This window comes from Urocitellus parryii, chromosome 5, assembly GCF_045843805.1.
Source record: "Urocitellus parryii isolate mUroPar1 chromosome 5, mUroPar1.hap1, whole genome shotgun sequence".
NCBI classification, from domain to species: domain Eukaryota; kingdom Metazoa; phylum Chordata; class Mammalia; order Rodentia; family Sciuridae; genus Urocitellus; species Urocitellus parryii.
In genome coordinates this window covers 211,395,816-211,420,506 of record NC_135535.1, presented here as the reverse complement: position 1 = coordinate 211,420,506, position 24,691 = coordinate 211,395,816, and the positions used below count along the sequence as shown (strand labels likewise).

The 24,691-nt window shown below is 42.2% G+C and overlaps 1 protein-coding gene across 1 annotated transcript; it reads left to right on the top strand.

The window, feature by feature from the left end:
* Positions 1 to 9,673: 9,673 nt before the first annotated feature.
* On the top strand, positions 9,674 to 17,586 carry Syce1 (synaptonemal complex central element protein 1). The gene is made up of 13 exons (XM_077799136.1): positions 9,674 to 9,752; positions 13,183 to 13,245; positions 13,951 to 14,010; positions 14,363 to 14,437; positions 15,029 to 15,076; positions 15,326 to 15,380; positions 15,567 to 15,656; positions 15,873 to 15,936; positions 16,601 to 16,667; positions 16,743 to 16,866; positions 16,938 to 17,048; positions 17,208 to 17,292; positions 17,509 to 17,586. Exons 1-13 carry the CDS (start codon positions 9,674 to 9,676, stop codon positions 17,584 to 17,586), a joined length of 999 nt encoding a protein of 332 aa, XP_077655262.1.
* Positions 17,587 to 24,691: the final 7,105 nt, after the last annotated feature.

The following is a 24,691-nucleotide window of genomic DNA, read 5'->3' as shown; positions in this document are numbered from 1 at the left end:
ACAACAGACATGAGTATGGCAATATGTAAATCAATGGAAGTGTAACTGATGTGATTCTGCAATCTGTATACAGGGTAAAAATGGGAGTTCATAACCCACTTGAATCAAAGTATGAAATATGATATATCAAGAACTATGTAATGTTTTGAACAACCAACAATAAAATAAGAAAAAAAAGAATTTTGCAGAAAACTAGAAAGAGGAGAAATTAAAAGTTGAACAAGAGGCTGAAGCTCAGTAGCAGAGTGCTTGCCTAGCATGTGTGAGGCACTGAGTTTGACCTTTAGCACCACATAAAAAAATAAATAAAAGGCATGTTGTCCATCTACATCTACCAAAAAAAAATTTTTAAGTTGGAAAAGTTCTACTGCACAAAACTAGAAACCCAGAGGACATGGGAGATTTCCTAGTAAATACAGACTTTGCAACATGACTCTAAAATAAGAAAACTGTAAATCAATCAATTAGCATAGAAAAGCTTGGACTAGTGCTTAGAGATCTCCTCTGGACAAGAGCCAGGGATTACCAAGGTTCACGGTTGAGTGTTACCTGTCCTTTAACAAATTCTGATTTCATTTCAAATGTTCATGATCTAGAGAGAAGAAAAGAGAAAGAAGTGAGTTTCCTAAATTCATTTGATGGTATATGGAAGCATGATATAGTTAAGGTATTTCATCCAATGAAGAATGTCAATGTTTATACAACAGGCATTATTTTGTGCACCTCGGCAAACATACTGCAAATTACAGCAAAAACGCCTGCTTCTCCTAGCCTAGTGGGAGGCAGTCTTAAAGAGGAGCAGGGTGTCTAGGGAGGCAGGGCAGGCCCCCCCCCAACCTGTGGTGGGGCAGAATCTGGAGGAGGGTGGGGGGAAGGGGCAGGAGGTGATATACCTAGCCTAGTTATCTCATTAGATTAGAAGCCAGCTTGTCACAAGTTATGAGGGATTCATTTCTGTTTCTGTAAAAATATCAGGATGTCTGTATGGCCTGGCCATTAGTTGATGTTGTAAAGCTGATTGGAATGCCTGCCCGTGCCCTGAACTCACCCAGGTCCGGTTTTCCCTGACCAGATAACAACCCTTTCCTAAACCTTAGTGACGCCTCATAAATTCTGGCCTTCCCTGGCCGGACAATGACCCTCTCTGAGTCTCTAAGATCTCCATAAATTCTGATGCCGGGGCCAGCAAAAATGTAAACTTGTGTTATGCTCCTCAGAGTGTTGTTATCTGTAACCCCCCCTTTGTGTAACTTTTTGGGCTATAAAACTGGGCCACAAAGAAGCCTCGGGGCTGTCTTGTTCCCACCGTTTTGGGAGGGAAAGGCAGCCTGGCCGGTCGAAATAATAAGCTTGCTTTAATTTGATTTTAATTGGAGTCAGTGGTCTTTTCTTGCGTCGTGGTCTAACATTTTGGAGGCCCCAGCGAGATGACCCTGCCCGGCCAGACCACAAGAGCAGACTGCTGGAAATTCTGAAGCCGGCCTTCGCTCCAGGGCTCCGGGCTGGAGAGCCACTCTAGGGGGTGCGCAACTTGAGACGTTCCAAGGCCTCGGAGTGAGCCTTCGGTCCCGGAGCACTGCAGTGAACTGCCGCACTAAAACAATTAGCAAGCACCTGGTGGAGGAGGCCTCCATAGGTAAGTGGCGCCTTTATAACATCTGGTATCCGGTTAAGGGAGATCTCTTCTGATGACAGAGAGGTGGCCTGGCGAGGCTCACATATACTCCTGTCCGGACAGTAACGAGAAATCGTTCTGTCTTCTGTTCTGTTCTGTAGGGAATTCCTCTGGAAGGGTAGAGAGGTGCCGACGGGCACGCACGCGCTCCTACCCCGGAGCTTTGGCAAGACGTTGCATTGCTCTTCTGTTTTTCTGTTTCGGCGCTGGGTTTCTGTTTTCTTGTGTTTTGTTCTGTGTTCTATATGTTTTTTGTTTGTTTGTTTTGTGCGTTTTGTTGTGTGATTTCTGTGGTAAAAACTTAAGGATATTGGATGTGAAAATGGGTAATAAAACAAGTAAGCCTGACACCCCTTTGGACTGTGTTTTAAGGAACTGCGATGAACTTTACCCCCCTTTGTTAAGCAGGATGAGAGAAGCCCCTAGCTGGCTGCTTGAAGCACCTCCAGTGCAGAGGGCAATGCCTGCTGGGGATCTAAGAACTGAGTATCTCCCAGGTTAACAAGTGAAACTCCTTTAAAACCCCTTGTCCCTCCAGATCAAGAGAGTCCCCTGTGTTTCTCCTTTGTTAGCAAAGCAATAAACCTCCCTTTTTCTTTTTCTCAAAACCCTGTCCTCATTATTAAATTGGCATTAATTGGCTCTAAGGTCAGGAACCGAACTTTCAGTTACAAATTTTGATACCCCCCCACCCCCAGAACTTTTTGAGAACTGACTACTGAAATGTTAGGAGATGGAGTGTGCTTGGGGTGGAATCCTGTAAGTAAAAGGAGGGACTGAGGGACTCCCAGCAGCTGCCGAAGCCCTGTTGCTTCGGGGATTCCCTCCTTCCTTCCCTGTACTGTAAGGATTATGCCACCTCTGTCTTCTTGAAAAGAGAAAAAGAAAAAGGAGACACTTAATGCAGTAAAGTCGCCATGGAGACCCTTGATTTTATATTTCAGGTTGCCCCTCTGTGAAAACATCTGGTCCCCTTGTGGGGACATCTATGGTGCCACTGGTGTAGGAGATTTTTCTCTTATCTGCTCTGTTTTAAATGGTTTCTGTCTGTCAGCCATAGTCTGGAGCTCCTCTCTGTCTGTCCTGTGTCTTTGTTTCTGACCCTTTAAGACATGTGCAATAGTGTGTTGATATTATAAATTGTTTCTTGGGAATGATCTTGGCTGAATGTGTGTCTAAAAGATGATGTTTTATTGTAACAATGTGGTATCTGAATGGGTTTTTGATGCATTGCACAATGCTGCAGTTAAAAGTTGGGTTTAGGTAATTGTTTAGTTTATGATTTCAGATAATTCATGCCAGAGAACTTAAATACTTAGGATGGAAAACTAAAGAACTCTACTTCCAAGTTGGCAAGTAACTTCCTAATCATTCAGTCTTTTTTTCACCAATTTCGAATTGGGTAGCCTGGGAAAATGCTACTGTGTGTACCAGTGCATTAATTTGGACAAGGATAGTAAATCATAGTATGGTATCTGTTGACAAAACAAGATGTAAAGATATTAAATTTTGTGAATTGTATCTTAAACTTGTATCATAATTTTCAACATTCGAACCTGAAAATTATGACTTATAGTTAAAATTCCTTAGGCCTGAGGTGTCTGCTCAGAATAGCAGTTTTTCCCTGCTCCTTCCAGACCTCAGCCAGGACTTATGTTGAAATGCAAATGAAAGAAGCCTGCAAGCTCAGTAGGAGACTGATCTGAGACCTAAGGAAAAAAAAGTAAATTGTATGGTATTTACTAATTACTGGCCAGTCATTTTTACTAGGACTCTTGTTTTTTTCCTTAGATTCTGTATTTTTTTGAGCTCATGATTTTGACCCTACAGACCTAGGTTAATGTTTTTCTGATCAGTCCTATCTTTGACCAACTGTGGAGTTTTTGAAACATTGCAATGGAGATTTCACCTGCGAAAAGTTACTAAGGCCTTTACTATTGTTATGTGTGCACACTTGTGTTATGTGTTATATGTCTATATATACATATGTCCGTATATCATATATATGATATACAAATTAACATATATAAGGAGCGCTCATAAAAACAAATTTTAAAAAAATGGATCCAAAGATCTTTAATTCATGTGATTTAAATGGTTCAATTTAAATTGGATAAACAGATAAAAATAAATGTCTTTAAAATTTAAGCTTACAAGTTTTTCTAGGTGTTCAAAAAAACTCATAAAATATTAATGTCTATAAAATGTCTAATATGCCTTGGTTCTAGGACTTTTCCTTCAACAAAAAAATGGTTTACACGGTTCAATACATTTGTCTAATATTTTGATAAAATAAGTAAAGTAAATTTGATATGGGATTACTCATTCATGAGTACTTTTGTTAGATATCTGATTGATTTACTAAGGTCTGTATAAGATTGTACTAAGGTCTGTATAAGATTGTAAAAATCAGTCATGTGTTAAAGAGACAAAAATTTGTTAAAACATAAGTTTACCAATAACATTGTGTTTATTGTTTTATTTTTTTCCTAGAGCAAGCAACCATAAAAATTAAACAACTGGTTAAATAAGAACTGTTATTTTAGAGCACTGTACTGCCATTTCTTTAAAAGTTAAACTTGGTTAATGTAGAAACATCAATGTAATTGTGATGCTATTAATGTGCTCATATTTTCCAGGTATACAAGTCTGTAAGGTAGAAACTTTGAAAGAGCATTATATCAAGCTGGTGTTCAGAAGTTGTATGGTAAAAAATATATTGGGGATTTATTTACCTGTTATCAATAAGATATGTAAAGTTTTGTTACTTCTTACATTGGGGAACAATTTGAATGTATTCTTAAGTTAATGAGAGCCTAATCTATGTAAAGGTTAAAAACTTTCAGCCTTTCTTTAATTCATGTTTTAAATGTGATATCATATGGTGTTAGCTAATGTTCATGTGACCTCAAACAATTTATGTAAACTTTGTAAAATGATAATTAAAAATACAAAGATCAGCTTTAGAACTAAAACACTTAAGATTTATAAAGAGCCCTGCCTTACCTGAGATGAGGCTCTGTGTCCCCTCTTACTACATGTGAGAATGACTATGAAAACAGTAGGCCAGATTTTAGTTCATTTAAATTTATGTTCAAAAGTTTGTTTTTTTGTTGGTTTTTTTCTGTCAAGATTACTAGGATCTCAAACAGGGGATATAATGTATAACTCAGCCAAAAATTCAGGGTAGCTGTTACACAAACTGTTTTTACTCTTGTTAATTTTATTTTGTAATTTCCTTATAAGTGATCTAAAGATTCCCTGTTAGTGTTTTACAGACGTGTTGCTTTAAGAACACAACATGGGTTAGTTCGAGATAATAAGCCATCACCTACAAGACAGATAGGATAATACAGATCCCAATTAATAAAAAGATGAATAATTATAAAGTTATAGACATTAAAGCCCAGTACTCTTAATATAAGGCTGTTAAAATTTATTTGCTGGATGTTTAAGATTAAGTCTTTAAATTAAAGTTAAATTAAAAGGGCCAGAAAAACCAATATTTGGCTCTTGCCCTCTGAGTCAGTCTGAATTCAGGGAACAGGGGACTTCTCTAAAGAGCTTTGCAACTCTGGGCCACATAACCTCCCGATCAGGGAGACTAATGAGACCACTGGAGAACAGAAGCCAATCAGTGCATTTGCTATGAAGAGGAGAGTCATCAGAGAAGGGAGACATCCCTGATGCTTCCGAGGGAAGCCACATGGTCAAGCAAGACCTAGACCCATCCTAGCGCAAATGGCACTAGCAGAACTGAGAAGTTTCCCCAGGAATGACTCCCATAAAAGCTCAGCTGACTGTTAACAACAGATAGAAACAAAAGTCAGTTTGACTGCTTCATCTTAAACACTTAGCAAAGACATTAAAACCAAAATACAGCCATTCCTGGGCATTTTAAATAATAATAATAATAATAATAATAATAATAATATTTTAAGGTATACACTTTATGTTAGCCTCCCAAAATAAGTAAGACTAGAGGTTACAAAGAAGGATTCTCAGACAGAAATGCCTGATAACTATAAAAAGAGACTATCAAGAGGAGCTGCCAGAGACAGAAGTTTTTTTTTTGTTTAAGGCCTACAGATATTCCTAACCTACACAGGTAGGCTTCGTGTTTGCTAGTATGATTATCCAGCCCTGAGTAACAGAATTAAAGGTTTCTCTATTAGACACAGAGCTCATACTAGTAAAAGAATTTTGCAAGATCAGATGACATTAAATTATTAAACTGTATCTTATGGGGAAGGACATCTGTAACACTAAAAGTTAAATGTTATGCTTATAGTCCTGATAACTGGGAAGGTTAAAGCCTGGTGAGGGAACTTCTATACAGTGACACGTTCCGGCTGCTGCAACATTTACTCAGTACTCATGGTTTTTGTTTCTCTCATAGAAGCACCCATCCCCAGATGTGACTTTACAACCTGTTTTTCCCAACCAGACTTCAAACCGAACTGACTTCTAAAAGGCAACTCATGTCCCTCACGCCGTGCCCCCTCACGTCACCCTCTCTCAGCTCAGAAGAAGCCAAAATGAGTGACGCCTCTCTTCTTACAACAATGGAGCCAAAAATAAATAGATTATCAATATAAGTAATTAATTAAGTCAGGTAAAATCAGGGAGACTGGTTTTGGGTGAGTTCTGAGAAGTTGAAGACTGTTACCTGAGGGATTAAAATTCCATCAGTGCTCTTCCCCTCCCTATCAAAGATTTGAAAGGGACACATCAGAAAAGGGGGGAATGATATACCTAGCCTAGTTATCTCATTAGATTAGAAGCCAGCTTGTCACAAGTTATGAAGGATTCATTTCTGTTTTCTGTAAAAATATCAGGATGTCTGTATGGCCTGGCCATTAGTTGATGTTGTAAAGCTGATTGGAATGCCTGCCCGTGCCCTGAACTCACCCAGGTCCGGTTTTCCCTGACCAGATAACAACCCTTTCCTAAACCTTAGTGACGCCTCATAAATTCTGGCCTTCCCTGGCCGGACAATGACCCTCTCTGAGTCTCTAAGATCTCCATAAATTCTGATGCCGGGGCCAGCAAAAATGTAAACTTGTGTTATGCTCCTCAGAGTGTTGTTATCTGTAACCCCCCCTTTGTGTAACTTTTTGGGCTATAAAACTGGGCCACAAAGAAGCCTCGGGGCTGTCTTGTTCCCACCGTTTTGGGAGGGAAAGGCAGCCTGGCCGGTCGAAATAATAAGCTTGCTTTAATTTGATTTTAATTGGAGTCAGTGGTCTTTTCTTGCGTCGTGGTCTAACAGAGGGACAACCGGTGGCAATGACAGTCTTGGTGGTTAGTTCAGAGTCAATCTCCAGCCTTCCATGGGGGGGAGGGAACAGGCTGAAGCAGAGCCCCTAGCAGTGACAGCCTGCCTGATCCACCATCTGCCCACTGAATGAGGCTCCAGCAGCCACCCTGAATCCAGGGGAAGTAGTTTCTCCACTGCCAGCCACTACCACCTGCTCTGTACCGGCTGCCTAGAAGTGCTACAAGTGGCAGGTATTCATTACATATGCTAAAAGAGGAAAGTAGTCAGGCATGATGGCCCATGACTGTAATACCAGCTACTTGGGAGGCTGAGGCAGGAAGATTGCACATTTGAAGCTAGCCCAGACAACTTAGCCAGATCATGTCTTAAAAAAAAAAAAAAACAACTGGGAATGTTGCTCAGTGGTAGAGGATTTACCTAGCATGCATGAAATCCTGGGCTCAATTCCCAGTACTTCAACAACAACAACAACAACAACAACAACAACAACAACAAAAAACAAAACAAAAAAAACAACCAAAAAACAGGGGCAGGTGAAAAGGAATGCATTGTTATTATAAGTCCCACTTCCTTTTATTCTAACTTTATCTTTGTCATCATTTTAATGTTCATGGGCAATTAACTACTTGGCAGAAGCTGTAGAGCACTTGAAAACTAAAATATAAGATGCTGTTTATTATAGATCAATCAAAGATAAAGGATTTCTAAAATGAAGATGTAAGTCAGTGGAAACGCTAGATTAGACTCATATAAACTTGACTCTCCAACATATTGGTATAGGCACTAACTTCCTTAACAAGACACAAGTTCAAAAATAAAATCAGGAATCAAAGAGAGATGGCTTCAAATTAAAAAGTTTCTGCACAGCAAAGGAAGCAGAAGCATGAAAAGAGAGCTATAGAATGGGAGAAAATCTTTATCAGTTACTCTTCCAACAGGGGATTCATATCAATACTATATAAAGAACTCAAAATACTTATCACCAAAAAATTAATAACTCAATCAAAATAAGAAAAAGAACTAAACAGACATTTCTCAAAAGAAAAAGTACAGATGACCAAAAAATATATGGGGAAAAATCATCAACATCCCTAGCAATCAGGGGTATGCAAAGCAAAGTTCATTGAGGTTTCATCTCACTCCAGTTAGAATGACAAACATCAAGAATACAAATAATAAATGCTAGGAGGATATGGGGAAAATGTTCACTCACACATTTTTGGTGGGACTACAAACTAGCGCAACCACTCTAGAAAGCAGAATGGCAATTCCTCAAAAAGCTACAGCATGTAACCCAGAGATTCCATTCCTTGGTATTTATCCAAAAGAACTAAAAATCAGCATCCTACAGTGATACAGGCACATCGATGTTTATAGCAGCACAATTCATAATAGACAAGTCATGGAAAAAGCCCAGGTGCCCACCAACAGAACGGATAAAAATGTGGTGTTTTCCTCATATGTAAACAAAATGATGTTTTATTCAGATGTAAAGAAGAATGAAATTATGGCATCTGTTGTAAATATATGGAAATGGAGAACAACATGCTAAGTAAAATAAACCTGACTCCAGTGGAGGGTTGAATGTTTTATTTAAGATGTAAAAGCTAGAGAGAAATAAGGAAATATATGGGAGGGATCCCATGAAAATAGACAGGTGGTCAATGGAGTAGAGGAAAGGGATTGACAGGGAGGGTAGAGGGAAGAGAAAGTAGAAATACTGGGGACGAAATGGAGCAAATTATATTTCAAGCATGTATGCCTACATCAAAAGGACCCCACTATTACATAAAACTAAAATGCATGAATAAAAACATTTTTTAAAGAGGGAAGATAGCCGGGCATGGTGGCACACACCTATAATTCCAGCTCTCTGGAGGTTAAGGCAGGAGAATCATGAGTTCAAATCCAGCCTCAGCAAAAGCAAGGCACTAAGCAACTCAGTGAGACCTTGTTCCTAAATAAAATACAAAATGGAGTTGGGGATGTGGCTCTAGTAGTCAAGTGCTCCTGATTATCCCTGGTACCCCCCTGCAAAAAAAAAAAAAAAAAAAAAAAAGAAGAAGAAGAACGAAAATATACAGACACTCTCAATTAAACTGTGATTTTATCAACCAAAACAAAATATGGTTGACTTTAGTTCCATGAAAGATGAGAAATAAAATTTTAATAAATTCTGAATAAATTCTCTGAATGCCTGGGGCATTCTAGATAATTCAGTCCCTCCTCCCTGCCCGGGCCTCACTGCTGGGCCTCTGGAGCTGCGGAGGTTATGGGTTATGGTTGGCGGGTTCCCTCTGAGACTGCTCTTCCCCCAACCTCCTGGGGAAAACTCTGGAAGCTTCTTTGTATCTGCTTCTCTCCACACCAGGTAACCATCCTTTGGGGGGCCTTGCACTTGGCAGAGAGGAGCTGATCCTCCCAACTGCTGAAACTCAGAGCTGGGGGCCCCGCAGACTTTACCCACGCGCAAGTGATTACCTGCTCAACTGGCCAATCACCAGCTTGGAAGCTCGCCCACTCCCCGACCCCCTAAACCGGGCTTGCAATTGCGGGCTAAAGCTTCCAGCCGGCGCCCGCTGTAACTGCTAGGCACAGAGCCAGACTTGGACCCCGCCCAGCTTCCAACTGGCACGTGGGGCCACTGCGCAGGCGCGGCCCCGTGCGGGTTTGGTCCAATCAGCCGTCGAGCAAGGCGGCGGTGCGCGCGCTGAGACATGGCGGCCAGGCCCCGACCCTCAACGGTGGAGCCCGCGGGAGCCGCGGACCCGGCCCAGGGAGCCGAGGGCCCCAGAGGTAGTGGCAGCGCGGGGCTGGGGCTGCAGAGCCCGCTGGAGCGGTTTCTGGGCAGGGCGCGGAGGGCTCCGCAGTGGCGGCCTGGCTGAGGGGACCTCGAGGTCTCCCGCGAACGGTTCCCGGGGAGGGCGATCGGCTGGCGGTCTCCCTGGTGTGCGGCGGCCACGTCGAGGACGCGCCCCCGTGGCCCTGAGAGACCCCAGCCTGGTCTCGGAGTCGCCTGCGGCTGGACTCGCAGGGGCGCCGGGGACTGGGGGATGGCGGGTGAGCCAGAAGGGTTCGTGGGTCGAGGTGGCCCAGAAGGAGCCGACCAGGGCTCGGTGCAGCCGTGGAACCAGGGAGACGCCGGCTGGGGGTGCAGACCCCCGTCACACACCTTCCGACCCTGCGGGGACCTCCCGACCCGACCTCGGGGCACTCTCCGATCCTCCTCCCAGCTGCACGGGCCACCCCGCCTCTCAAACCCTGGGCACCTCTGGAACCCCCTTCCCAGCTCCTGGGGCCTGCTGCCCCACGGGTGCCTGACGACCCTGCCACGTCGGTGCTCCCAGGCACCTGCAGATGCCAAGGAACCTGCCTACCCCTGAGGCACACACACCCCCATCTGCCGGCAGTGTGCAGGAGACGGCAGGCTATCGCCACCCAGGAAAACCACGGTGTGAAAGTGCCAGTGGGGAGGGGGCACAGGCACCCAAAGAGCTGGCAGTGTGGAAGCTGATGTGGGTTCCTTTAAAGCTCTCCACTCATTTTTCTTCAAATGGAAGAGTTGGCATTTTTCTAATTGATTTTCAAGAGCTTTTAAAAGACATATTTTTATAACATAAATTTTTAAAAATATAAAAATATACAGACGTGTATGTGGCAAAAAATAAACTTCCTCCTTCCTGTTCCTTTGTCAAGGATTCCTACCGTCAGAGGTAAGCACTGTCCAGGTGTTGTTTTTTTTTTAAATGCAGGTGTGTGATCTGTCTAGGAATAATCTAAACATGGCATACATACCTTTGGTTGACCTTTTTGTGGTCACTGCACTTCTTTTCTCTTTAACATTTTTAGGATCTCTTATTCATGTTAACATATGGATCTGCCTCCTTTTTAGTGGCTACATAGCATTCTGTTAAACCCCAAGTTTTCTACTGATAAGCACTCAAGCTGTTTCATGTTTTTAGTTTCACAAATATCGTTTTCACTGCCATCAAATATGTGTTGCATACTTTACTGAGGATATTTAATCAGTAAACTCCTGGAATTGGACATATGCCTTCCAAATATCGTGTAGCCAATCTGCCTTCCAAAAGTCACATTGGCTTCCATAGTCTCTATCAGTGAACATGAGTGCTGGTTCCTGCATAGTATCACAAATAAGGTGCCGTATATTAATTAGCACTTTAAATATGACAGTAACTATTTTCAAATATGTATTGGTAACTTATATAATTTTATGTTATCGTTAGCTTTCATTTACTGTAACAAAATATGTGAAATAACTTCAAAGAGAAAAGGCTTATTTTGGCTCACAGGTTTGGAGATTTCAGCCCATGATCAGTTGGCTCTGTCACTTTTGGACCTGTGGTAAGATGACAGTCGTGGCAGGAGTGCATTGTAGAGGAAGATGCTTACCTCATGACAGCCAGGAAGCAAAAAGAGGCAGGGAGAAATGACCAGAGTCCCAGTAGCCCCTTCAAGAATCACATGCCCCAATGTGACTGGGAGATTTTCAAATAGGTCCCACCTCTTAAAGGTTCTAATACCTCCCAATACCACCACACACTAGATATCAACCCTTTACCACATAAGCATACGGAAGGCAAGAATCCAAACCACTGCATTTTTATCTCCTTTTCTCCACTCATCTATAAAAATGATTGTTTACCTTCACTGTATTGATTGGGAAATTGTTAAACAACTTTAAAAAATTATTGGTGAATGTAAGCATATGTCAAAGTTGAAAACAAGGTATAATTACTCTCATCTTACAGCTTTAACAGCTAATAACTATTGGCCATTCATTTCTGTTTTGTTTTTTACCATACCCACTCCCTACTGCCCACTTCAATATTTCATTTTAAAGCATCCAAGACATCATAGAGTACCATCCATAAATATTTCCATGTGTATCTCTAGAAAATAAGCACTTTCCAGGAAAGTAATGCCATTATTGTATTTTTATAGTAGAAAAAAATAATTTCTTCATTTCATCAAATAGCTAGTCAATTATGAAAGCTTGCTGATTGTGTTTGTATTTTTACTTATTTGAACCCAGATCCAATTACAGACCACTGTTTGATATTCATTGAAGTGTCTCTTTGAGGGTCTTATTTTCCTCATCTTTTATTGTTAGGAAGGTCTGTCTTCCTCCTTTCTTTTCCCTGAAAATTTATTTGTGAAATGTTTTTTTTTCCTGTTTAGGTTCCCAGTCTGGATGTTACTAATTGTACTCTGATATACCTTTTAGCATGTTGTTCTATCCTTGAATTTTTTCTGAATTGCTATTTAAATCTGATGCTTTGGTAAATCTGAGCATCATTTTTTGGCAAGAGTTCTTAGTAGATGATGTCTTTTTGCTTTAGTTGGTTCATGATGTCTGATTACCTTTATTGTGATGTTAATGACATAAGTTATTTCCTAGGCCTTATTAGAGGGTTAAAAATGGACATGTAAGCTGGGGGCAGTGGTGCATGCCTGTAAGCCCAGTGGCTTGGGAGGCTGAGGCAGAAGGATCACGAGTTCAAAGCTAGCCTCAGCAATGGTGAGGCACTAAGCAACTCAGTGAGACCCTATCTTTAAATAAAATACAAAATAGGGCTGGGAACATGGTACAGTGGTCAAGTGCCCCTGAGTTCAATCCCCAGTACCCCCCCAAAAATGGATGTATATAATGACTATGAAATTAATATGAAATGTTACTTTATAGGGAAGCAGAATCATTATTGATTATACATAGGAAAACTATTTGTATATGTGTATATGTATATACGTATATATATATGTGTATATATATATGTGTATGTGTATATATATATGCATGTGTGTGTGTATATATGTGTGTGTATATATACATGTATACCTTTAACCAGATAATCTTTTTAAATTTTCTTATGTCCTTGTTTTGTATAAAATTTTCTAGAATTTCCTAATGACCAGTTGCAGTGATTTTCAATTTATTGCCAGTTTTTTATATCCCTTTTATCCATTATTACTTTGTGAACTTTGGCTCAACTTTGATCGCAAACAGTAGAGTGCAACCTTGAGTTTTGTGAAGGGGCTCTGTAGTGTCATTACACTGTAGGTGGAAAAGCTGACCACAGACGCACCCAGTTCATCTTAAATGCCCTGTCTGCCTCAGGACAAGGAACATACGTTGCTCTGTTAAGAGACTTCCCCTGGCCTTTCACCCTACTGCATTCTGAAATGTTTGGTTTTGTCTCCACAGGGCAGGATGTGTCTACACAAAAAATTGAAGGCTTGATGGAAATGGTGAAAAAGCTGCAGAAAGGTCAAGAGTCTCCTCTGTGTACTAGGTTTAGCCTGAGGTCTGAGGTTAGGCAGATGTGGGTTCAGTCGTAGCCCCACAGTTCACAGCCATGGGAAATTATTGCATTTGCTTTCACTTTATTTTAAAATTTAATATTGTAAATGATAAAAAGGGCTCTATGATTCAAAATTGCAGAAATATAAGGAGTTAGAAGGCAATTTTTTTTCCTCAAAATGCTGTCTCAAGCCCCTTGCTGGTCACCCACTTGGCTCCCACAGCACTCCTGTTAGATCCAGAGGTTTTTACCTATACCATACTTCCTTCTCCCTCAGCTCCACTACCCCTACTTGCTCTCTAAGCTTCTCCCTCCCCTCTTTAGGGTAAGCCTTTGCACTGACTACCCACACTCTACCCGAGAGCTTCAAGGCGTGTCCTCTTGTGTGATATGGGGCCCATTAGACATTTTCTCATTCCTACTCCTGCATTCCTTACCCCTTGCCCCACTTCATTTCTCATGACTGCAATTATCACAACCTGATTCAGAATCTCTATTGGTCTGTACTTTGTCTCCCCACCCAGAATGTGAGCCCATGATGTAACACCTGTGCACAGGAGATGCACAGGAGATGCTCAGTAGATTTGTGTAGAGTGAGATAGTAGACACCGGCAGGCACCCATCATCTCTGCCTGCTCTGTCATCATCTCAGTCTCCTTTCCTCCCTGCAGCTGGAAGTCTAGAGCCCCAGATTGAGGTCCTGATTAACCGAATTAATGAGGTTCAGCAAGGTGAGCTCAGGGACCTTGGCTGTTTTCCAGAACTAGCTACATGTTTTGCCAGCCGCCAGTGCAAAGTAAAAATATAGAAGCCTGTGTTTTAAAAAAATATGTATATAGATATTTCATGACATTAACAACAGAGTATTAAGTACAGAACTCTCTGCATGCAGCTACCATAGTCTGCCTGTGAACTTGGTCCTACTGCTATGCAAGCCTGCAGGAAAGGCCTGTACTATGAAAGTTACCTGCTCTGTAAAATCTGGGCCCCTCTAGATTTGCTTGAAGACAAATATTAACTGTCACTGTTTGCGGTGAGAGGTTGTACTCATTCAATATCGTGTCCATCTGCTCTCTAATGAAGCAAAAAAGAAAGCGAGTGAGGAGCTGGGAGAGGCCCGGACAGTCTGGGATGCCCTACAGAAGGAACTCGACTCCTGTAAGCAATCTAGAAGTCAACAGTGGTCCCCACAATGTCTCAAGCCTTTCCTAACTTGGTTTTCCAGATACTTGGTATTCTTACCACAGGCAAGTGTCCTGTCCTCTCTGCAGCTTCATATCCTTTATGTCCTTCCAATACCCTGTTCTCATGGTGGAGTGTTCTAGAAATGCCCACCAAGCACACCTTTGCTGAGCCTTTGCCAGGATTCTCTCTTTGTTCCCCCAGATGATACAAGTCCCTGTTGCCTCTGTTACCATTCAAGTCCCTGTTGTCTTGTGTTCCCTTCTCAGAGAGTCCTTCCCTAGTCATCCTCCCTAAAGACACCACCCTGCCTCCTTGTGGTCAAATGCCCCTTCCTCCTTGATGTGTTTCTTCCCAGCCCTGGTGGGTGTCACAAGATCCTCACAGACAATCTTTGTGAATCCAAGGGCCCTTGGTGTTTATAGGGAGTGTGGGCACCAAGAAGAGGGTGCTCACCTCAAGAGGTCCTTGATTGGGTTGAGGACAGGGCTCTACACAGTTCCCCATGTGACTCTCTGACCATATCATGGGAAGTCCTTGATGCTAAACATTCTCTGTGCTTTCCAGTGCATGAAGAGAAAGTACACCTGAAGGAGATCTTGAGCAAAAAGCAAGGTATTTCTGGCTTCTGTGTCTCCAGGCTTTTGCCTGTGCTATTCCACAGAAGCCCACTCTTCCCACAGTACCTGAAGCCTTTAAAAAACCCTGATTTTGTGTTCCTCTTGTGGTTTCCACCAGACTCAGAAAATGTCAAAACCCAATAAGGTGCCCACATATCTGATATGATCTGTCCTTATTCCCTCTGCCCAAAACTGATGTCTTGATGGGCTCTTATAGAGAGGGCCCTGTCATTCTCCCTTGCAGAATCCCTGAGGATCCTTCGTCTACACTGCCAGGAGAAGGAGAGTGAGGCACAGAGGTGAGAGACCATGCTTTCATGGATCTCCTGAAATCTCACAACGGGGAAAAGTGCTCCTGTCACCCTCTCTCACCCACTACCATGTTACCAGACATGAACCTGAATAAAGGGATAGAACAGAAGCCCCGCAACCCCCTCCCCAGGAGTCTTTCAGAGACCGTGGATGAGGGCTGCCTCCCTTTCCAGGAAGCATACCCTGTTGCAAGAGTGCAAGGAGAGAATTTTTGCCCTGAACTCCCAGATTGAGGAAGAGAAAAACAAACAAAGACAGCTAAGGTAAATCCCGTGCATGAGATCTGGGGCCCAGAGAGGCACAGGTAGGGTAATGTTAGGGATGAGTTAGAGAATCTGGCTGAATTGAGCCTTGCAGGGTCCAAGGGGTGAAATTGCTCCCCGTGGAGCACATGGCATATCCCAAGGGCTATGTATGAAGACCTAACTGGGTCAGTAGTCTCAGCCCAGGGTCCTCATGCCTGTGTGGTTGGGCCCCAGGTTGGATTTTGAAGAACAGCTGGAGGCTCTGATGGGCCAGCACAAGGACCTCTGGGAATTTCACGTGAGTCACTTTGACATGCTTTTGACCTTTCACACCTCATCTGCCCCACCTGTTCCTGTGCAAGCCCTGGTGGTCCTGTTGTCACCATTCCCCAATTCAGCTTCTTGTCACCACCTTCAAGGCACCCTATGTGCTTATTGCTGGTCCTGCCCACCTCTCTGTGCTGCTGTCCTGTGTCTGTTCAGTGGTCAGGAGGAGTCCTGATGAAACCAAGGTGGAGTCCTCCATTGCTGAGGATATTCACAGATGGGAAGATGGAACAAGCAGCAGGTGCTTGTCCACAGCGGATCCCAGACACCAAACAAGGAAACGTGAATCAGGAGGGAAGGGGTCAGTAAGGAGGCCAGAGAGGGCAGGAGAGAAGGGGAGGAGCTTCAGTACTGTGCTGGAGACCATGTCTCTAGATAAAGGCCCAGAGTCATAGGTTTTGGGGTTTCTCTTGTGTAAAACTTGCCCAAGGCCTGTTTCTGGGGAATGGGGGGGGGGTGGGGAAGTCAGGAATGACAATTACAAAGGTCCTGAGGCTGGATTGTGGCTCACATACACAGAGGGGCAGGGTACTAGGAAGTGAGTCATGGTGAGGGGGTCAATGGCCATGTCCAGGCAGATTTCTTTGAGGCATGGGAAGCTGGAAAGTGTGGACAAATCTTTCTGCCCCCTTCAGAGGCCAGAGCAGCTAGCAAGGGAGATCTGCACCCTGGACAGCAGCAAGGAGCAGCTGCTCAAGGAAGGTGAGGCCAGGGGAGAAGGGTGGCCCTGACCTGGCCTTCCTGCCTATACCTGCTCACAACCCCTTCCCACTGCAGAGAAGTTGGTTGAGGTGAAGCTGGAGGATGTAAAGCATCGGCTGTGTTCTCTATGCATGCCTGAGGGGCCCTCCACCCTCACTGAGGGGCTCTTCCTCCGCAGCCAGGAGGCAGCTGCAACAGTGTAAGATATGGAAGGTGGGGGTGGACAGAGGGAAGAAGTGACCCATGCTGACTCCCTACCTTGCCCCATAGGCAGCTATTCAAGGAAGAGAACCAGAAGGCTGAGGAGCTCTTGGAGGCTGCAGCCCAGCACCACCAGCAGCTGCAGCAGAGGTGCCAGCAGCTGCAGCAGAAGCGGCAGAGGTAGGCATAGAGCCCCTATGCCCTCACCCTCTTCAGGAAGGTGGATGAAGGGTCTCTCTTCCCTTCTCCACCTGTGTCTTCACATACTCTTGTCTCTCCTGCACCCCTTTACCTCTTCCATTCCTAAATTCATCTTCCTACCTACCCTTTCTGGATCAGGCTGAAGGAAGAGCTGGAAAAGCATGGATTGCAGGTACCTGCTCAAACCCAGAGTTTGCAAGAGGAAGGAGCTGGCCCACAAAAGGTGGTGATTCCTGGAATCTGACAGAAGGAAGCACAGACATATCCTAAAGGGAGGGCAAAGAGGGGCCTAAAATCCTCAGAGGTGGTCTGTGGGCAAAGGGTGTTCCCTTGGGGGCATAGACAAGGCCTATCAAAGGCATGGAGTTATGAGGTGGGAAGGGATGGTGTGGGCTTAGGATTGATGAAGACTGCCACCCTTGACCCTGACCTTCCACAGGCCAGCCCCAAGACTCTAGAAGTCCACGAGGAGAAAGACTCTGACCTGCCTACCAAGCAGGGCCTGATGCCCTTTTAGCCCAGGATATGCCCCACCCTCAACCTCATCCCATGGGGCCACAAGAAATAAAGGTGCTATTTTGGTACAGTCTGCCTCAGCTGAGTCTGTTTGTGTGAGGGAAAGAGGGTTTAGCCAAGACTCTCAGGTCCTTGAGACTGTTGAAGTCCTGTCCCAACTTTGCCTCTTGACCTTTACATTGCAGGCATTCAGTAAATGCTTCCCAATCTCCCGGGCCTGGTCCAGCATGCAGCTTCAGGCTGCCAAGCAGTGTGGAGTCAGAGGGGTTGGCTCCAGTTCTCTTCTGCAGGGTTGTGGCAGGATGCATGAACTCCCTTATGCCTAGTAGAAGAGCCCTTCTATGTCCTAGACACTGTGTTCTGGGCAGAGGGATGCAAGTCTGAATGTCTCACAATGGCCCCAGTGAGTCTGAAATCCACTGATGATTTAATTACTTTATGTAGACTCTCAGAAATAAAAATTAGGGTAAGATGAAGTGGGACCCAAAGCCAATTTCATGCCTTATTAGTTCATGCATCCTGAATGTAAAGCATCAGCTGTGCTCCCTGTGTAGGCCTAAGGGGCCTAAACCTCCAAAAAACTGAGGGTTTTTTGCACAAAAAGGTCTTAAGTTTTGTAAAAGGCCTTTTATATGTCAATTAAACTAAATGGCTGATTTATTTTTAAAAACTTTTATTGGTTTGCTACAAAAAAATAATACCAACCATATAGAAAGGCCTTTTATGATAGTGAAATTGAGGGAAATTTTTAATACATAATGATTGTTATTTCACCAATGTATAAGTAGTTTGTGATTCTCTGACCTATTCCCTCAGCAATGTGTCAACTTTAGCTAATTTTTTTAAGTTACTAATTATGCAATACCTTCCATAGAACCGCCAGTAACCAAAATTGAACATTCTCATAAGGTCATTACACTACTTCAATTAAAAAAAAAAGCCTTTGGGAGCTGAGGTTGTGGCTCAGTGGCAGAGCACTTGCCTCACATAAGTGAGGCACTGGGTTCAGTGCTTAGCATCACATAAAAATAAATAAAGATATATTTTTAAAAAAGGACTTTTACAAAATTTAACACCTCTTCATGTAAAAACCCCTCAAAATTAGAAATGGAAGATTACTTCCTTTATACTTCTTGCTGAAATGTTTATAAAGTGCTTTGTATTGGGAATAATTCATGGATATTATATTCAGATTCTATGTATCATATTGGAAGTTCTACACAGTGAGTGGATAAGCATAGAAGTCTAAAGGAGTCTATAGATGAATTGCATAATGGCTACATGAGTATACAAGTTTGCTAAATACAGGTCCATAATCAAGAATCAACTTGTCTATTAAGCACCAATTTAAAAAAACAATAAATAAATAGAAGACAGACCAACAGAGTAGAGGAAGGGGAATGGCAGAGGGAGGAGGGGAGGGAAAGAGGAAGTACGAAGGACTGAAATGGAGCAAATTAAATTTCATGCACATATAATTATGTCAAAATTATGTATAAAGATAATACACTAATAAAAATATTTTTGAAAAAAGATCTATGGACACCATGCAGCAGTTACCAAAAAGGGGTCCATGGAGAACAACTTCCATAAAATGCTCTGTAGAGAAGAACAGGCTCTCAGGCTGGGGCTGTAGCTTAGTGGCAGAGCTTCCGCCTCGCATGTGTGAGGCACTGGGCTCGATCCTCAGCACCATATAAAAATAAACAAAGATACTGTGTCCAACTAAAACTAAAAAAATATTTTAAAAAAGAAAGAAGAGGCTCTCTATCATAACTCCTCTTGGAGAAGCACAACATGTATCTCATTTTAAAGCTTAAAGAGATCTATGCTATGTACATATATGAATATATCAAAGTGAATTTTATTGTTATATAAAAAAAAGAATCAACTTGTTTCTGGATACTAGGGCTCAGGACCCCAAATGGCAATGCTTAGGAGGAATCTACATTTTATTGAAGGAAAAGGAACTGGCATAACAATAGCTTGTGTATCCAGTGAGGACAAGCATGTAACCCTAGGTTACCCTCAGTGTGGAGTCAGAGAGGTTGTCTCCAGTTTTCTTCTGCAGGGCTGTCCTGGGATGCATGAACCCCCTGAGATTAGAAACCTGCCACATGTGCAGAGAATATGTCAAATCCAGGAAGCCCCTAAAGGAGAGTAGACTGGGCTGCTTATACCTGATGGCTATGTGGACTAAGCCCTTCTGTGTCCTTACCAAGAACAACTGAGAACCTAGTCAGTCATTAATGTCATGATTATCAGTAAATGATGGTTATAAGCCAGTAAAAACCACCAACCCCCAGCTTGGACCCACTATTAACCAGTACTTTTGCACTTCAGACAAGGTCAGTGCCTCAGAGGTTTGTCTTATACCATTGAAAGGGCTCAGTCCATTCCACTCCTGCTGGGATTAACATACCCATTTACAAACAGAAAATTTAAAATCAGATTCTTCCAAAATTATAAAAATATGAAGATAGATATATAATCTTCCCCCCAAAACTATACATAGTTTGGAGAAATGTTAGAAGACCTAAATAAATGGAAAGATGGATCATGGTCATGAATTGGAAAGTCATTAACGTAAAGATGTCATTTCTGCCCAATACAATATACAAATTCATTATAATTTCAATAAAAATTTTACATGTTTTTTGTGTAAATGAATGAATCCATTATAAAAAATATATAGAGAGAAATAGAAAAGTCCAAGCATCTCCAGCATAGTGTTGAAAATGAGCAATGTGGAAAGGTCTCTACAGGTGTTGGAACATTGTATGTAAATCCCACTGCAGGAGACATGGTAGTAATGATGGAGAGAGGGGCAGATGCTGCAGAGGGAGTATGGGAAGAGTCTGGTGCATGTTACATGGCTGAGGAATGACAAATATTGCATCAGGAAGAGATGACTGGGAAGGTACGAGAACAATGATTTCTAGGGGCCAGTCATATTCTAGATTTTACAGGTCCAGTTTAACAAGTACAATAAAATATCACATGATTTTATAGAGAGGTCATATGTGTGACATACATGCATGTGTGTTTTTTAAAAATTATGTAGAATCTATTAGAAAATAATCATATAGGGACATAATAAAAGACTTAATTATACATTACCATGTTCATGGATAAGAAAACTTACCATTATAAAGATGACACTTTTAATAAAATTAATCTATAAATATATTTTCCCACTAAAATTTCAACATGCTTCTTTTTTAAGCAGGAGAAGAGACCTAATATGGCTTGATTGTGTCTACAAAATTATCATGTGTTGGAAGCTTGGTCTTCAGTGTGGTAGTGTTGAGAGGTGGTGGAACTTGTCAAAGATAGGGCGTAGAAGGAAGTCATTGGGTCACTGGGAGTACTGCCCTCAGAATTACTGTTGCTGACAGATACTGGTTAGTTCTTGTGAGAAGGGTGTTACAGAAAAGAGCAAGACTGACCCCTCTCCACCCTAGCTTCCTATCTTGCCGTGTGATCCCTCCTTCTGACATGGGTTCTCTTCATGATGCCATCTGCCATGAGATATAGCCAGTGGGACCTTCTCCAGAGCTGGCACCATGTTGTTTAGATTTTCACCTTCCAAAACTGTGCACTAAATAAACATTTTCTTTATAAAGTACACAGCCTAAGGTTTTCTTTTATAGTAATGGAAAACAGATTAACACAGTACCAAAGCAAAAAAAAAATTCAAATTTATCTGGAAGGTTAAGTGTGTGTGTGTGTGTGTGTGTGTGTGTGTAATTGAACAAGCAATTTCTGAATTATTGGAGCAATGAGAATAAATAGGATTACCTGAAACTAACAGATATTATAAACCTATAGTATTGCAATAATATCAATGACCAATGGACCAGAATTAAAAGAAATCTGTGATTGACCCATAAGGAATTAGTAATTGTGTATTATAAGTGATATTTAAAAGCAATAGAGATGATGCTAATCCATCCACATCAAAAACATCAAACTATATTCTGTGTACAGTGGAGAGTCTATTGCAAAGATACAAATTGACAAAGGATGAAAAATGATATACCCTGTAAACACAAGCATAAGTGAGCCCTACTGATGGACTTAGTAATATCAGACAAACTTTAAAGCAAAATTTCTGATAGAGACAAAAGGGATATTTTATAATAAAAGGGTCAATCAATTAGGATATAACAATTATATATACATATATCTAACAAAAACTCCCTATGAAGTGAAAAAATTAAGGGAGAAGTAGACTGCTCTACATAAGCATTTGGAGACATTATTATACACTTTCCAATAATGAATGGAACAATTAGATAACAAACTGAAATGGGTGAAGAGGCTTTGAACAACACTATGAATAACAAAGATTTATATTACACCAGTCAACAAATACACATTCTTCACAAGTGCACATGGAATTTCTCCAGATAAGATATGAAAAATTATGATATAAGTGTGTAATAAGAATTGTAATGCAAAAATGTACATGTATAAAGACATGAATTGGCATGAACATACTTTATATACAAAGATGAAAAATTGTGCTGTATATGTGTAATAAGGATTGTAATGCATTCTACTGTTGTGTATTTAAAAAAATAAAATCAATTAAAAAATAAGGGGAAAAATGTTTGCTAATTCATAAAGGAGCCTCAATAAATATAAAATGATTGAAATCATACAGAGTATTTCCTCTACCACAAAAACTGAGAAATCAATAACAAATACATTTGAGAAGTTCACAATAAGGGGAAAGTAACCAAAACGAAACCAAATATACCTGTGAATTTCCCAAGCCTTGTTTCACATAGTTTTGGTATGCTGTGTTTTAATTTCAATCATCTCACAATAATTCCTAATTTCCATTATGATATCTTCTATGGCTCAATGATTATTTGGAGGTGCATTAACTTCCTATTGTAGGTCTGGAAATGTCTCTTTCATAGCAAGAACAGGATGAATAAAATTCTGGTCAATACCTAGCATGAAAGGATCTGAAAGGAGCTCATATCTAGCACAAGGACCTAACTATAAGCACAGACCTGAAATGCTGTGTCAGATGAAGAAGGACACATGTTCAATGTAGATCAGGGTAATAGCAGGAGAAAAATAGAGACAGTGATGTGTTACCAGGTTGAACTTCACTGAAAACCCAAAGATACATGAATGTGCTCTCATGGATATGAAGCATAGAAGCCAAGCCACAAGAGCACAAAGAATACACACAGAGGGTTGGTAACTATGACAGCATCCTGACTAGGTGGGTGATCCCATGCTATGGCCAGAGACAAGGATGGTAAAGTTGTTCAAGTATATGCCAGGGACAGGAACTTGTCTAGGTGGGTGTTACCATGGCATGATGAGAAAGCACAGTAAATGGTGTTCAAGTATTCTGGTGAGGGTAGCCAGCTGAGTATACCCATGATAGCACCTTTTCTAGGTGGGTATTTCCATGGTATAATGGAAGAAATGGAAAATAAAGATGTTCAAGTACATATCCAGTGAGGGTACCTGCAACACATCTTGTTTACAGGGGTGTTCCCATGCTTTGATGAGAGAAGGATATTCAGGACGTCCAAGTACACACCGGGTCAGAGTACCTATGACAGCACCCTGATTAGGTGGGTGTTCCTGGAGAGAAGGACAATAAAGATGTTCAAGTACATGCCAGCTGAGGATACCTATGACAGTATTTTGTTTGGGTGGATGTTCCCCTACTTTAACAGGAACAAAGAGCAAAGCAGGTGCTGATTTTGAGTGATTATATTTAGAACTGGCCCAAATTTGAATAATAGGTTTCCTTATTTTTCATAATAAGTTTCTGTGCTTGCTGTTTTTAATTACTTATAAATTAGGTGTCCTTACTGGTGTACTCATATTCCTCCTCATCCTCAGGAGTTGCTAGCATCGATGTAAAAGTGAACATCAAATATTTTTTAAAATACAAAGTATAAATAATGGAATCAATAAGATGGTAAGCTACTTACCAGATATGCATTTTAATAGTCACCCCCTTAAAAGAGAACAAGGAAGGGGTTAAAGGAGTCAAAGAGAAAGAAACTGCGTAAGACATGATGATCTACATCAGGACACAGAACAATAAGAATAAAAAAGAGGGAACTTCGCTGGGAAGAAAATATATATATATATATAAATGATCCTCTGTCTGACATTCTGAGTGAAGCAGAAACGAGAAAAAATAAAGCTTAGGCTTGGTGGACAGGCAGTATGAGTCAGAAGAAGACACTGACTGCTGATCTGCCTTTCAAATGGGTCAGAACAAAGCACACCAGCACCAAGGACAGGGCCCCCAAGGATGGCATCTGCACTGTCCCACATCAGCAACCTCCCAGAGGAACACACCAGCACCAAGGACAGGGCCCCAAGGATGGCGTCTGCACTGTCCCACATCAGCACCCTCCCAGAGGAACACACCAGCACCAAGGACAGGGCCCCAAGGATGGCATCTGCACTTTCCCACATAAGCACCCTCCCAGAGGAACACACCAGCACCAAGGACAGGGCCCCAAGGATGGCATCTGCACTGTCCCACATCAGCACCCTCCCAGAGGAACACACAAGCACCAAGGACAGGGCCCCAAGGATGGCATCTGCACTGTCCCACATCAGCTCCCTCCAGGAGGAACACACCAGCACCAAGGACAGGGCCCCAAGGATGGTGTCTGCACTGTCCCACATCAGCACCCTCCCAAAGGAACACACCAGCACCAAGGACAGGCCCCCAAGGATGGCGTCTGCACTGTCCCACATCAGCTCCCTCCAGGAGGATCATACCAGTACCAAGGACGGGCCCCCAAGGATGGCGTCTGCACTGTCCCACATCAGCACCCTCCCAGAGAAAGAGACCAGCACCAAGGATGGGCCCCCAAGGATGGTGTCTGCACTGTCCCACATCAGCCCCCTCCCAGAGGAACACATCACCACCAAGGACAGGGCCCCCAAGGACAGCATCTGTGCTGTCCCAGATCAGCACCCTCACACCCAGGACCATGGATGGCTTCTCTGTTGTCTGAAATGCTAATGCCTAGTTTACCTGGCTAGGCCATGATTAGTGGTGCTGCTCAAGAAGACTCTTCTGTCCATACTTAATATCACTTATG